The sequence below is a fragment of the Arachis hypogaea genome, chromosome 14, assembly GCF_003086295.3.
Source record: "Arachis hypogaea cultivar Tifrunner chromosome 14, arahy.Tifrunner.gnm2.J5K5, whole genome shotgun sequence".
NCBI classification, from domain to species: Eukaryota; Viridiplantae; Streptophyta; class Magnoliopsida; order Fabales; family Fabaceae; genus Arachis; species Arachis hypogaea.
The window spans coordinates 89878221-89890947 of record NC_092049.1 but is presented as its reverse complement, the minus strand read 5'-3'; the positions used below and the strand labels follow the sequence as shown (position 1 = coordinate 89890947).

Sequence of the window (12727 nt, the reverse complement as noted above, 5' to 3'; positions counted from 1 at the left end):
ATAATTTGGAGTGTAATGTATTTTTATTTTATTAGACTAATTTTAGAATCTATTGTTTATATTGTTCACAAAAATCAGTATCTACCTAACAAAATTCATGTAAAAATATTAAATTACGTAAATTTTTATCTCATTTGTTTTGTGAACAAAGTATTACACATTTTAAAAAATTTAATCAATTAGGAAGTTAAAATTTTTGTTAATATCAGTAAAAGTTTTTGAAATAACATTTTTTATTTTAAATTTTAAATTTTAAATTCTTTTATTCATCAAACTTTAAAGTAAAAAAGCAGTTATAAACGGAGTCTACGTGGACCGCGGTAGAAAGATTTTGCGACTTTTAAACTGCAACTCAACCCAAGTCGAGTCTTCTTGACTCAGATGCGTCTGTACGCAATACGTGGCGCCAAATCCTAGCAATCTTCGCGGGAGATTTTTTTTTTTAAGAAACATTATTATATTTATTCTTTTAGGCATAAAAAAAAAAGAACGCATCCAGGCAGGATTCCATATGGACCATTTATCTTATTCTATGATGCGCGAACACTGACATAGACACGGGACACGATACAAGACGGGACACATTGATACGCAAATTTTAAAATTTTACATGACACGGGATATGCATACATATAAAATATAAAGTATTTTTTAGATAAATTGTAATGATACTTTGATATTTTATTGATTTTAAAATATAAATAAAATTTTTTAATTATTTTTAATGTCTTATTTTAATTATATCAAGTATTTAAAATATTTTTTATTTTAATAAATAATAATATATACTATATCTAAATTTATTTTAAAAATATATGTGTTACGGATCCGGCCCACGGATCATATACCCGGAACGGTCTTCGAACTTAGTTACTCGGGTCCGACCCACTTCGCCCTTCCAGAAGGCTCGAAACCGACCCACTAGAGCTCCTAACAAACTTTCGAATTCAAACGTCTCCCTTATCTTAGTCAAGTAAGATAAGATAAGATATTCATCATCATCTATAAATAGAGGACCCAGGTCCCTCTAGGTATTCATTCATTCCTCACACCTTATACCTCTTAGATCCATTCTGACTTGAGCGTCGGAGTGTCTTTGCAGGTACCTCCCCCCATTGCTCCAGCCAAGTGATCCGGCATCTGCCTCAACCCGCAAGTTCTCGATCCATCTCTCAACCCGTACCAAAGACATCTTGTACATTGGCGCCGTCTGTGGGGACTTTGCAACGTTGTGGCGGCATGACGGATAACCCAGAAGAGCAATAATCAAACTCAGATTTCTTGGATATAGCTGAGAGCAAAAAGGAATAATGTTCCTTAACTTGCATCACCTTTGCAGGAATAACACACCTTCTCCCTACTCCAACGGCGAAATCCCAAAGGAATAATGTTTTCTTAACTTGCATCACCTTTGCAGGGATAACACACCTTCGCCCTACTCCAACGGCGAAATTCCAAAGGAATAATGTTTCTTTAACTTGCATCACCTTTGTAGGGATAACACACATTCACCCTACTCCAACGGTGAAATCCCAAAGGAATAATGTTTCCTTAACTTGCATCACCTTTGCAGTGATAACACACCTTCGCCCTACTCCAACGGCGAAATCCCAAAGGAATAATGTTTCCTTAACTTGCATCACCTTTGCAGTGATAACACATTTTCGCCCTACTCCAATGGCGAAATCCCAAAGGAACAATGTTTCTTCAACTTGCAATCACCTTCTTAGTGATAACACTCTTTATGCACCTTTGCCCTACTCCAACGGTGAAATTCCAAGTCCTCCGAGCCCAAAGTCTCGCCTCCCTTTAGTGGGACACCTCCACCTCTTGGAACCTCTCATTCACCACTCCCTCATCTGTCTCTCCAAGCACCATAGACCCATCTTCTCCCTCTATTTCGACTCCATGCTCACCGTGGTTGCTTCTTCTTTTGAACTCTTCAAGCTCTTCCTCCAAACCCACGAGGTCACCTCCTTCAACACCAGGTTCCAAACCTCTGTCATCCGCCGCCTTACCTATGACTACTCTGTCGCCATGATCCCCCTTCGGACCTTACTGAAAATTCATAAGGAAGCTCATCATGAATGACCTCCTTAAACGCTACCACCGTGGCCAAGCTCAGACCTCTCAGGAGCCAAGAGATCAAGAAAGTTCTCAAGGTTCTTACACAGATGCGGGGGACAGCCAAATCATGACGGCATGACGGAGAACCTCGAGGAGCAATCCTCCACCCAACACCCCAACTCCCGAACTCCAAGATAACACTCCTCCCACCCACGGAAGGATAATAAGCGCGGCACATCGCCAACCAACCCCAACCCAGCAACAACCAAGAGAGGACAATCGTCCCCCCACTGAAGCCCGGCCACCCGACGGCCTAGGGGAGAAGGTGGTCCAGATAATCCAAGAGCTGTGTCTCAGGGTACAAGGCCTCAAAGGCCGAGTTACACCCAAAGAAAAGCACAACACCAAAAACGGAAGTCACGCAACCTCCAGATCAAGATCTCGCCATGAAACCAGGCACGGCGGATCGCCAGAACGGCGACATGCCAAGAGATACAATCGTAGCATCTCCCGTGACCACGGACACGACATGATGCCCGAACGACGACACGGCAAAAGGTATGATCGCAGCGTCTCACGCAACCCGGCTCATCAATATGACACGGACGACGACCGGCGACATCGAGAGGCCAAACGCAGAAGAAGTGACCACTTGATAATGGGAGCCACTCCCTTCACTGAAAGAATCCTGAAAGAAAAACTCCCTAAAGGCTTCGACAAACCTACGGATATGAAGTACGACGGAACCAAGGACCCCCAGGAGCACCTAACGGCCTTCAAGGCCAGGATGAACCTGGAAGGGGCCGCTGACGCGGTTCGAGGTAAGGCCTTTCCGGTAACCCTAGCCGGGCCAGCGATTAAATGGTTCAACGCCCTCCCCGACGGATCCATAATTGGATTCCACGATATATCACGGAAGTTCATGGCCCAATTCACCACCAGAATCACCAAAGCTAAACACCCTATCAGCTTATTGGGAGTCACCCAGAGACAAGACGAGTCCACGAGAAAATACCTCGATCGCTTCAACGATGAATGTTTAACAGTCGACGGACTCACGGACTTAGTCGCAAGCCTTTGCCTAACTAACAGGCTCATAAATGAAGACTTCCGAAAACATCTCACTACCAGACCGGTGTGGACCATACACGAGATCCAGAGCGTCGCAAAGGAGTACATAAACGACGAGGAAGTAAGCCAAGTCGTAGCCGCCAATAAACGGCAGCATGGCAGCACACGACACGGCGGCATGGCACCTCGACATAACCCCCCCCACCAAGAGAAAACCATAAAGAATATCCCAAACCAGCAAACGTAAACCAACCCCCCAGAATCAGAAAATTCTCTAACTACACACCTCTGACGGCCCCGATCACCGAGATATACCACCAAATAGCCGATCGAGGTATTCTCCCGAGGGCCCGACAACTCAAGGAAAGAACGAGCGGCAACAAGACCCTGTAATGCGACTACCACCGAGGATGTGGACACATGACACAAGATTGTTTCGACCTAAAAGACGCCCTCGAGCAAGCCATACGAGACGGCAAACTCTCCGAGTTTGCCAAAATCATCAGGTAACCAAGACGCGCGAAAAAAGACAGATCACCATAAAAAGAAGGACGTAACCCGAGGACACAGAGACAAGCCTCTAGGGAAAGCCCTGAAACAGATCCGACCATTATCGTGAACGTCATCACAGGGAAAGACACCCCAGAAAAATCAAAATCAGCACTGAAGAAGGATCTCAAGATCCTGGCAGTTAGAGACCAAACCCCAACCGCCACCACCAATAGAGCGATAACATCTCCCCCGAGGATTGCCAGCATGGCACCTCGGCAGAAGACGCCCCCTTCGTCATCTCGGCAAAGATTGGAACTGGGCTAGTAAGAAGAATACTGGTGGACACGGGAGCAGATTCCAACATCCTCTTCAGAGGAGCTTTCGACAAGCTCGGACTCCGCAACGACAACCTCCAGACACACCTCAACAGAGTAACCAGACTCGGAGACAACTTCCTCAAAGCCAGATGGCTCCATCATTCTTCCCCTTACCATAGGGACGGGAAGCCAGAGGAAGACAATCCTGTCCGAGTTCGTGGTCCTCAAGAACTCCACCGCTTATAACGTCATCCTCGGAAGAAAAACAATCAACGACCTCTCCGCCGTCATCTTTACCAAATACCTTCTAATGAAGTTCACGACAGAAGATGGCTCTATCGGAACCATCCACGGAGACCGGGAAACCACAGTAGAATACAACAACACCAGCCTAGCCCTACGCAAGAGATCCCGAGACGCGGCAGGCATCTTCCTTTCCGACCTCGATGCATACCAAAGTCCACGCAGAACCATGGGAGGAAACGACAAAGAAGCAAAGTAGGGCCTTGCAGACAAGGTCAGGAGTATAGCACACCTACGGGAGCTAGCCCTAAAATAGAGAATAAGCCTAAGGTACAATGGCAGCACGGTACGATGAGACTTCGGACCAGGAGATCTCGTTTTGCAACAAAACAACATCGGTCTACCCACTCCCGAAAAAGGGAAGCTCACGCCTAACTAGGAGGGTCCTTACCAAATCAAGACGGTAATCAGAAAAGGAGCCTACAGGCTCGAAAGACTAGATGGGACCAAGCTCCCAAGATCCTGAAATTTTACCAACTTACGGTGCTACTATATGTAGAAACATCCTTCCAAAGCAACAAGATCGAGGCACTCTTTCCTACCCACATCGGAAGGTTTTAACGAGGCCCAAACCACAAATAAAATTCATTATTTCAAAAGCATTGCCCCGTTCGACGACACGAACTAAAAACGGCTACCCATGGATCGATCACCCCTAGGCCAACAAAACGGATATCCAAATAACAAAACGGGTATCCAAATAACAAAAAATGGCGACTTGGGAATCGATCACCCTGAGGCCAACAGAACGGATATCCAAATAACAGAACGGATATCCAAATAACAGAACGGATATCCAAATAAGTAAACGGCTACCCAGGGATCGATCACCCCTAGGCCAACAAAACGGATATCCAAATAACAAAACGGGTATCCAAATAAAAAATGGCGGCCCAGGGATGATCACCCCGAGGCCAACAGAATGGATATCCAAATAACAGAATGGATATCCAAATAAGTAAATGGCTACCGGGGAATCGATCACCCCTAGGCCAATAAAACGGATATCCAAAAAATAAAACGGGTATCCAAATAACAAAAAATGGCGGCCCGGGGATCGATCACCCCGAGGCCAACAGAACAGATATCCAAATAACAGAACGGATATCCAAATAAGTAAACGGCTACCCAGGGATCGATCACCCCTAGGCTAACAAAACGGATATCCAAATAACAAAACGGGTATCCAAATAACAAAAAATGGCGACCTGGGAATCGATCACCCTGAGGCCAACAGAACGGATATCCAAATAACATAACGAATATCCAAATAAGTAAACGGCTACTCGGGAATCGATCACCCCTAGGCCAACAAAACGGATATCCAAATAAAAAAATGGGTATCCAAATAAAAAATGGCGGCCCAGGGATGATCACCTCGAGGCCAACAGAATGGATATCCAAATAACAAAACGGATATCCAAATAACAAAAATAGTGACTCATGAATTGATCACCCGCAAAGCCAACAAAACGGAAATCCAAATAAGCTAAATAAACAAAGTCTTGAAATCGGCCCACTAAGAGGTCTAAAATAAGTTCACAATAACGGCAAAAAAAAAAGGCCACACAAAACAAGCATGAGGACAGGTCTTCCAACTTGCAGAAAGCCAGACTGACCAACATCATCCTACCAATTGGTGCAGAATGACGTCACGCCGTTTTCAGGCCCCTCACAGTCTCCCAAACTACAGAGGATCGGACTCTCCAACAACTTAGCACTGAGACCAAGAAAGCATACTCTCATGCTCCGGGGGCAACTGTTACGGTCATCAAACCCGACATGTGATGAAACGCCCAAACAACGCGCTCCTCGCCTGACCATGAAACGGCCAGGAACTCCCCAAATCGTCGACCTCGACCGGAAAAACCAAACAACGATCTCCTTGCCAAACCACAATGGCAAGGAAAAGGTTCCTCTAGCGATGAGACTGAGCACCCTCACTCTCTCGCTCCGGGGGCAACTGTTACGGATCCGGCCCACGGATTCTATACCCGGAACGGTCTTCGAACTTGGTTACTCGGGTCCGACCCACTTCGCCCTTCCAGAAGGCTCGAAACCGACCCACTAGAGCTCCTAACTAACTTTCGAATTCAAATGTCTCCCTTATCTTAGCCAAATAAGATAAGATAAGATATTCATCATCACCTATAAATAGAGGACCCAGGTCCCTCCAGGTATTCATTCATTCCTCACACCTTATACCTCTTAGATCCATTCTGACTTGAGCGTCGGAGTGTCTTTGCAGGTACCTCCCCCCATTGCTCCAGTCAAGTGATCCGGCATCTGCCTCAACCCGCAAGTTCTCGATCCATCTCTCAACCCGTACTAGAGACATCTTGTACAATATGTTAAGAATAAGATTGGATACGCTGACACGTGATAGTATTTAAGTGTGTTCAGACGTGTCCGGAAAAGAAATTTTTCTTTTTTAGTAAGACACGATTGGACACAGCAAACACGCGTGTCAGACGAGTGTCGATGAGTGTCGTGTCCGAAATGTGTCCGACACGGGGACACGACAATTCAGCGAAGTGTCCGTGCTTCATAGATCTTATTAATTATTTAGTGGACAAAGATATTCTTTATTAATTAATATAAAATAACAAAGATCAATGTTAATAAGAAAATATATATCGTTAAAAACTTGTAGTGTCACTATGTGGTGATGGTTTTGTGGTCAGAGCCACCACCTTAAGGAAAAATTGACGAGGTCAAATTAAAGGGCCGTTGGTCAAGCCCCCACAGTTAGCTTTTATATTTTGGTTCTTGTGGGTCATGGATTCCATGTGTTACAATATATCTTTTTCATAAGAGAAGCGACCAAGTCAACAAGGACAAATTGGATGTTCACAAACAACCATATCCAATGTACTGGAGATTATTGTAGTTGTTTGGCCGGTAACGTCTTGCCATGCACAAGGTCGTTCTAGAAAACATGCACAAACTATTGTTAATTATAATTTAATGTTTTAAATTATTTTAATTTTAAATTTAACCTCTAATTGCACCCGATATTAAATTCATTGGTTTCCAGAAAACTGATTGGATTGATTTAAAACAGTTGACCAAATAGCTTTTATATAAATCAATCAATTTGGTCTATCAATTGCTTTCTAGACCTCAATAATTCTGTATAACTACATCAAAAAGCGATATGTAAGTATATATTTATGTTTCGGAAGTTCCTCTTGAATCCAATAAAATCACTTAATTCATGATCTAACCCAAATTTGGTTTTGGAATCTTGAATAACAATATTTTATAATTTAAATTATATGAAATTATATATCTTTATAATTGAATCGTATCTTATCTTATCTAATTTTTTTTTTTAAAATATCACTAAAAAAAAACGTTAAGTATCGTTGAATTTATCGTCAGATTTTTTAAATATATCCAATGTTAATCAATTTTCTGTCGGATTTACCATAAAAAATAATCAGACGGTATAAACCTCACCGGTAAATATTTATCATCAGATTTATTTCGTCCAATGGTAATTACCTCAGATTTTACGACGGATTATCAGCTCAGGAAACTAATTGGTTACCAGTGAATTTTTCCAACGGTAATGTTAGCACCAAAACATGTTGTTTGCACCATGTTACCGTCGGATTATTCCTACGGTAATTTCGACGATAATGTCAATTTTTTTTTCGAATTTAAAATAAATAGTCAATTTTAATTTTATATTTAAATTCTTTTCACACAATTAGTGGTTAATTTATAAATAATGAAAAATTTTTATTTAAAATAAATAAATACAATGTACAAATTAAATAAAAGTCAAGTACACCAAATAAATGTATGAAACAATAAAACAAGAAAAAGGCGCATTTGTAACGAAAAATATTGTTACAAAACGTCAAAATTTTGAAACAAAAGTTTTTTGTAACAAAAAAATGGTCCATTGCAATAAGTCCCGTTACAAAAAGTTTTTGTAACGAAAAATGGAACTGTTACAATTCAATACCATATTTTGTAACAATTTTTTCTGATACAAAAAATCAGAAGCCGTTACAAAAGTGGTAATAAATTTTGATCTTGAAGGTATTTTTCGTGACAGTCAATTTTTTTCCTATCAAAAAATTTTGTTACAAAATGTAACATGATTTTGTAACATTTTTTTTCTTTCGTTACGAAAGCAAATTAATTATTTTGTCACAACTTTTTTTTATTACAAATTACATGCATAATTTACTAAATTATTTTTTAAATTAACTAATATATTAACGATTTTAATAAGCAAGTTTACATGTATATAATATGCAAAAACATACATAAGTCAAACAAGATCCTTTTAGCTAAAATTGTCTTGAAACAAAATAACATTAGCTAGTGAGTACATTGATTAGTTCAACCAAAACATAAAAGTTCTAACGTAGATTAGTGTCTCTATGCATCAAAACATTCTTGAGCCCTCAAGGTAGCATATGGTCACCATTTCAGCACTCCTGTAAATAAGAAAAACCGAAACAAAAAAGTTAGAAACAAGATATAACACTAATTATAATTTTTCCACTAAGTTTTATCCAAAATGTTTAGAAAAATTTCGGCAAAACCTCCCCTAAAACTTGGATATTTCCACCGTCCACGGTTCCAACAAACACAACCAATTCACAACTTATGTCTCAGCCATACCCAACCAAATTTATCAAACCAAATAATAGGACATTTGTCATTTTTCAACCATGACACAAGTAAAATGTGATAAATAGATCCATATACAAATTAAAATATACTAATATAAAATGGGAATCATCTACGAAAATGTATTAAAACCATAAGCAACTTTAGGAGTACCTTTAAGGTCTAGTTTGTTTCATTGTCAAAGCGCGCTATCAGAGAGTTCACAACAGCTTGTTGAGCTTCCAATTGAGCTTTCACTCGAGCTTATTCTTCCTTTTTGGCGTGTTTGTTGCTTTTTAAGTTTTTCTTTGAGCACATCTATTTTCTTTGTTAGCTCCTCACAGTCTTCCATTGCCTCTTGAAGTTGTACTTGAATACTTAACTTAGATTTCTAAGCCTTTATGCCATAACCTAGCATCACAGTGACTATCACTTTCAAAGGGCTCTATGTAAACTAAATTCCAAAGCGGTTCTCTATAACTCCACAATACAAACTATCCTAATTCAATGCCTTGTAAAAAATACAAAATCAATAACAAAATTGAATTAATATTTCTATGTTAATAATGATGGTGTAGTTACCTAAAAACACAAAAATTTAAGAAAACAAAAAGTATCAAAATCACCAAAAAAATGCAAAAAATAGAATCAAAATAATAAGGCACTAGAGTAAAATAATCAGGCACCATAGAATTGTCAACTTTCTGATAAAACATAATTGAAACAACAGAAATTGAAAACGCCATCAGGCTCCAAAAATTGATTACCGGTAGTAAATGCTCCGAGTGGTTCCAAAACCTTTTTTCTGATTAATTATCAAAACGAAACATCAAATATTAAGTTTGGAGAAAGAGTCAAATGCACATTGCACTTCAGCATTAGGCCCATTGCCTGCATCAACAACTATATGGAAACCACCCAATGGCTTCTCTGTCAGTAGACAATGCAATATAAAAGATTAGCAAATAGAATCAGAACATTCAAAAAAACGACAGAGGAAAAACTGTAAATGCTACAATAAAAATAATAACACATAATGTATCCCAATTAGAACTCCATTATTAACCACTTCATTTACCAAACAACTATTTATTATCATACCAATATCAAGACATACCTATGCTTCCCGCTGCTTTGCGAACTGCCTTTACTAGGTCAGATGTATATACATTCATGTAATCAACTTGCTTAATAGATGATGAAGCCTTTCTCTCAGAATTTGCTAAACTTTCAGCTGTAAATTGATTGTATATATCAGCAGCTCGCTCTAATACGTCTTTGATATCAGTCTTTCCAAGTCCACCAGCATTTGTGAAAAATTTGAATCCATTCCGGTTAAAGGGCAGATGACTCGCTGTTTCACATATAGAGATGTTTCATAAACAATTGGTGAGTTAAACATTCAAAATTTCATTTTATCCATGAGAAATTATTTTTCAATTACCAAAACCAAACTAAACTAACATAAAAGTGTCTGTCAAAACCCATGGATGTTAATTATTAACAAACAGGAAATAGTAAAAACAATTCATGACCACCAATACAATAACAAGCTAGTAAGAAAAACCACTCAGTCTAACAGCTAAGGGTTAAGGCATAAATAGTAGTTCCTTGACATAGTATATCAGGTTTCATGGCTAAGTGATTTTGTTTGAACCCTCCTTTCAACATTCTCCAAGATTCATTATAGTTTCACAAGAAGAAGCATGTGCAATACCAATCTCTACAGATAACTCAAAAGGGCTTTTGCATTGAAGAGCATGTTACAAACAAAATCTAAAGCTTTCAAACAACTATGATGTCTTACAGTTAGAATAGTGACATTCAGCTACAACCTCATCATGTACCTGTTATCATAATGGATCCATCAACAGGACACAAGAATGCTTCATCCTTTGTGAGTGTGCTATTGAACATGGCTGGTGTTGATGCTAATCTGAAAAGAGCAAACAATGGTATTAACTGACTAGGCCATTAGAATGGTCTTATCCATGGTGAAAACTACTAAATTAGGCAAACAAAAGAAAGACAACCAATTAGTATCATGTCTGACCCAATGAACAAATAAGGAGAAAAAAAACACACACACACACACACTCACTCATTTGCAGACATTGCTGCTGGGAACCTAGGACAAGGTGGAACTACAAAAAGGAAACACGGTTCAAGGCGCGGGCAACTCACTGTAAAAAGAAGAATGACAGAAGTGGAGCGGCGGCTCCGATGGCGACCTCCGGCAGCGGCGACGGAGACAGCTTCACAGTCGGCGACGTGGTGTGGCGATGGGCGGACCCGTGGCGACAGATCTGACGCGCGTCTCCTCTCTCCGTGGCTGAGCTCCCTCGCGGTTCTGTTTCCTCCCTCGTGCGTCCTTCTCTTGTGACGGAACAGTGGCGGCGACGGCATGGAGCACGGCGCGGCGGTGGTGACGAGGCGTGGTGAAAACCGGCGATGACAGTAACGACGCGGCTGGCGGCGATGGCTTCACGGACTGCGATGGCTTCACGGACGGCGACGCGGCTGACGGCGCGACTCCCTCTCCTCCCGGTTCTGGCGGTGACAACAGCGCGGCCCTCTCTCATCGTCGGATCTCCTTTCTTCTCTCTTCCCCTTTCTCCCTCTTCGTGCTTCCCCTCTTCCCCTTTCTTTCTTTTATTTCTTTTCTAATTGCTGTTTGGTTTCTTTTTGTGTGTATTGAGTGTGAGTGTGTGACCGTGGGCGGCTGTGTGGCTGCTGTTTGTGTGTTAGAGGGTTAGGGTAGAAAATTAGGTTTAAGTAGGATTGGGATTAAGTTAGGATTTAGTGTTTTGGGAGTGTAAATTAAAGTTTTGTTTAGAGTAAAATTATTAATAAAATAATAAAATAAAGTAATAATTTAAAACTAAATTAAATATAAAGTAATTATCTTTGAAATGCCGTTTAATTACTAACTTGAAATCTATCTTCGAATAAATACTAATTTAATGAAAATTTTTAATAATTAAATTAATTTCTTTTATTTATAAAATAAAGTTAAAAATCTAAATATTTAAAAGTAAGATATATAAAATATTTATTATTTATTTATTTATTTATTTTATTTTATAAAAAATTATATAAACAAAATTTTTTAGCGTGTTTAACATTTTGAAAAAAAATTGTTATAAAATGTATTTACATTTTGTGATAAACAAATAACTTATTACAAATAATGTTGATTTGTGACAAATTAATTTTTTGTTACAAAACAATTGGAGTTTTTGAAACAAAAAGATATTTTGTTACAAAATATTACAAATTTTTGCAACTTCTTTATTTTTTGTTACAAAATATTATAATATTTCGTAACAAAACAAAGGTTCGTTACAAAAACTAACATAATTTGTAACAACAAAAGTTAGATTGTTACAAAATATTAGCATGTTTTGTAACAACTTGTAATGTTATTACAAAAAATTATTCTTTTGTAACAATTACTAATTATTATTACAAAAAATTATTTTTTTGTAACAATCTTAAATTTGATACAAAATTTTTGTTACAAATATTCCATTTTCTTGTAGTGCTGAGTCAGTGGTGCAGGAGGCGGTGACGATGTCTGTGTGTCACCAGCAGGGTCGATGCCAGTAGTGCGTATCTGGGCCTGGTACACCTCCATCTAAGTCTCCATACGCTACATCCGCTCCAGCAACTCCCTAAACTCTAGCCTGAGTTCATCCGTAGAAGTCTCGTGGGTGAGGATCACTTGATACATCTCCCAATAATCGTTAAGCTCCTGAGCCTGCTGATGAAGGCTACGCTGGAACTCCTGCACCTGGAGCCTCAAATCCATGCCTTCCTCAGGATGGACGGCTCGACTGGTGGCG

General features: G+C 39.7%; 1 protein-coding gene and 1 pseudogene across 1 annotated transcript; one reads left to right on the top strand and one right to left on the bottom strand.

Moving 5' to 3' along the window:
- The first annotated feature begins 1699 nt into the window (after positions 1 to 1699).
- Positions 1700 to 2198, top strand: LOC114925203 (2-hydroxyisoflavanone synthase-like; annotated as a pseudogene).
- A 7513-nt stretch (positions 2199 to 9711) lies between these two features.
- LOC112740446 (uncharacterized) lies at positions 9712 to 10855 on the bottom strand. Its single transcript, XM_025789150.3, has 3 exons — positions 10730 to 10855; positions 10000 to 10236; positions 9712 to 9812 (listed from the first exon to the last, which is right to left on the bottom strand). The coding sequence occupies exons 1-3, from the start codon at positions 10797 to 10799 to the stop codon at positions 9712 to 9714; spliced, it is 408 nt and encodes a 135-aa protein (XP_025644935.2). The 5' UTR covers positions 10800 to 10855.
- Positions 10856 to 12727: the final 1872 nt, after the last annotated feature.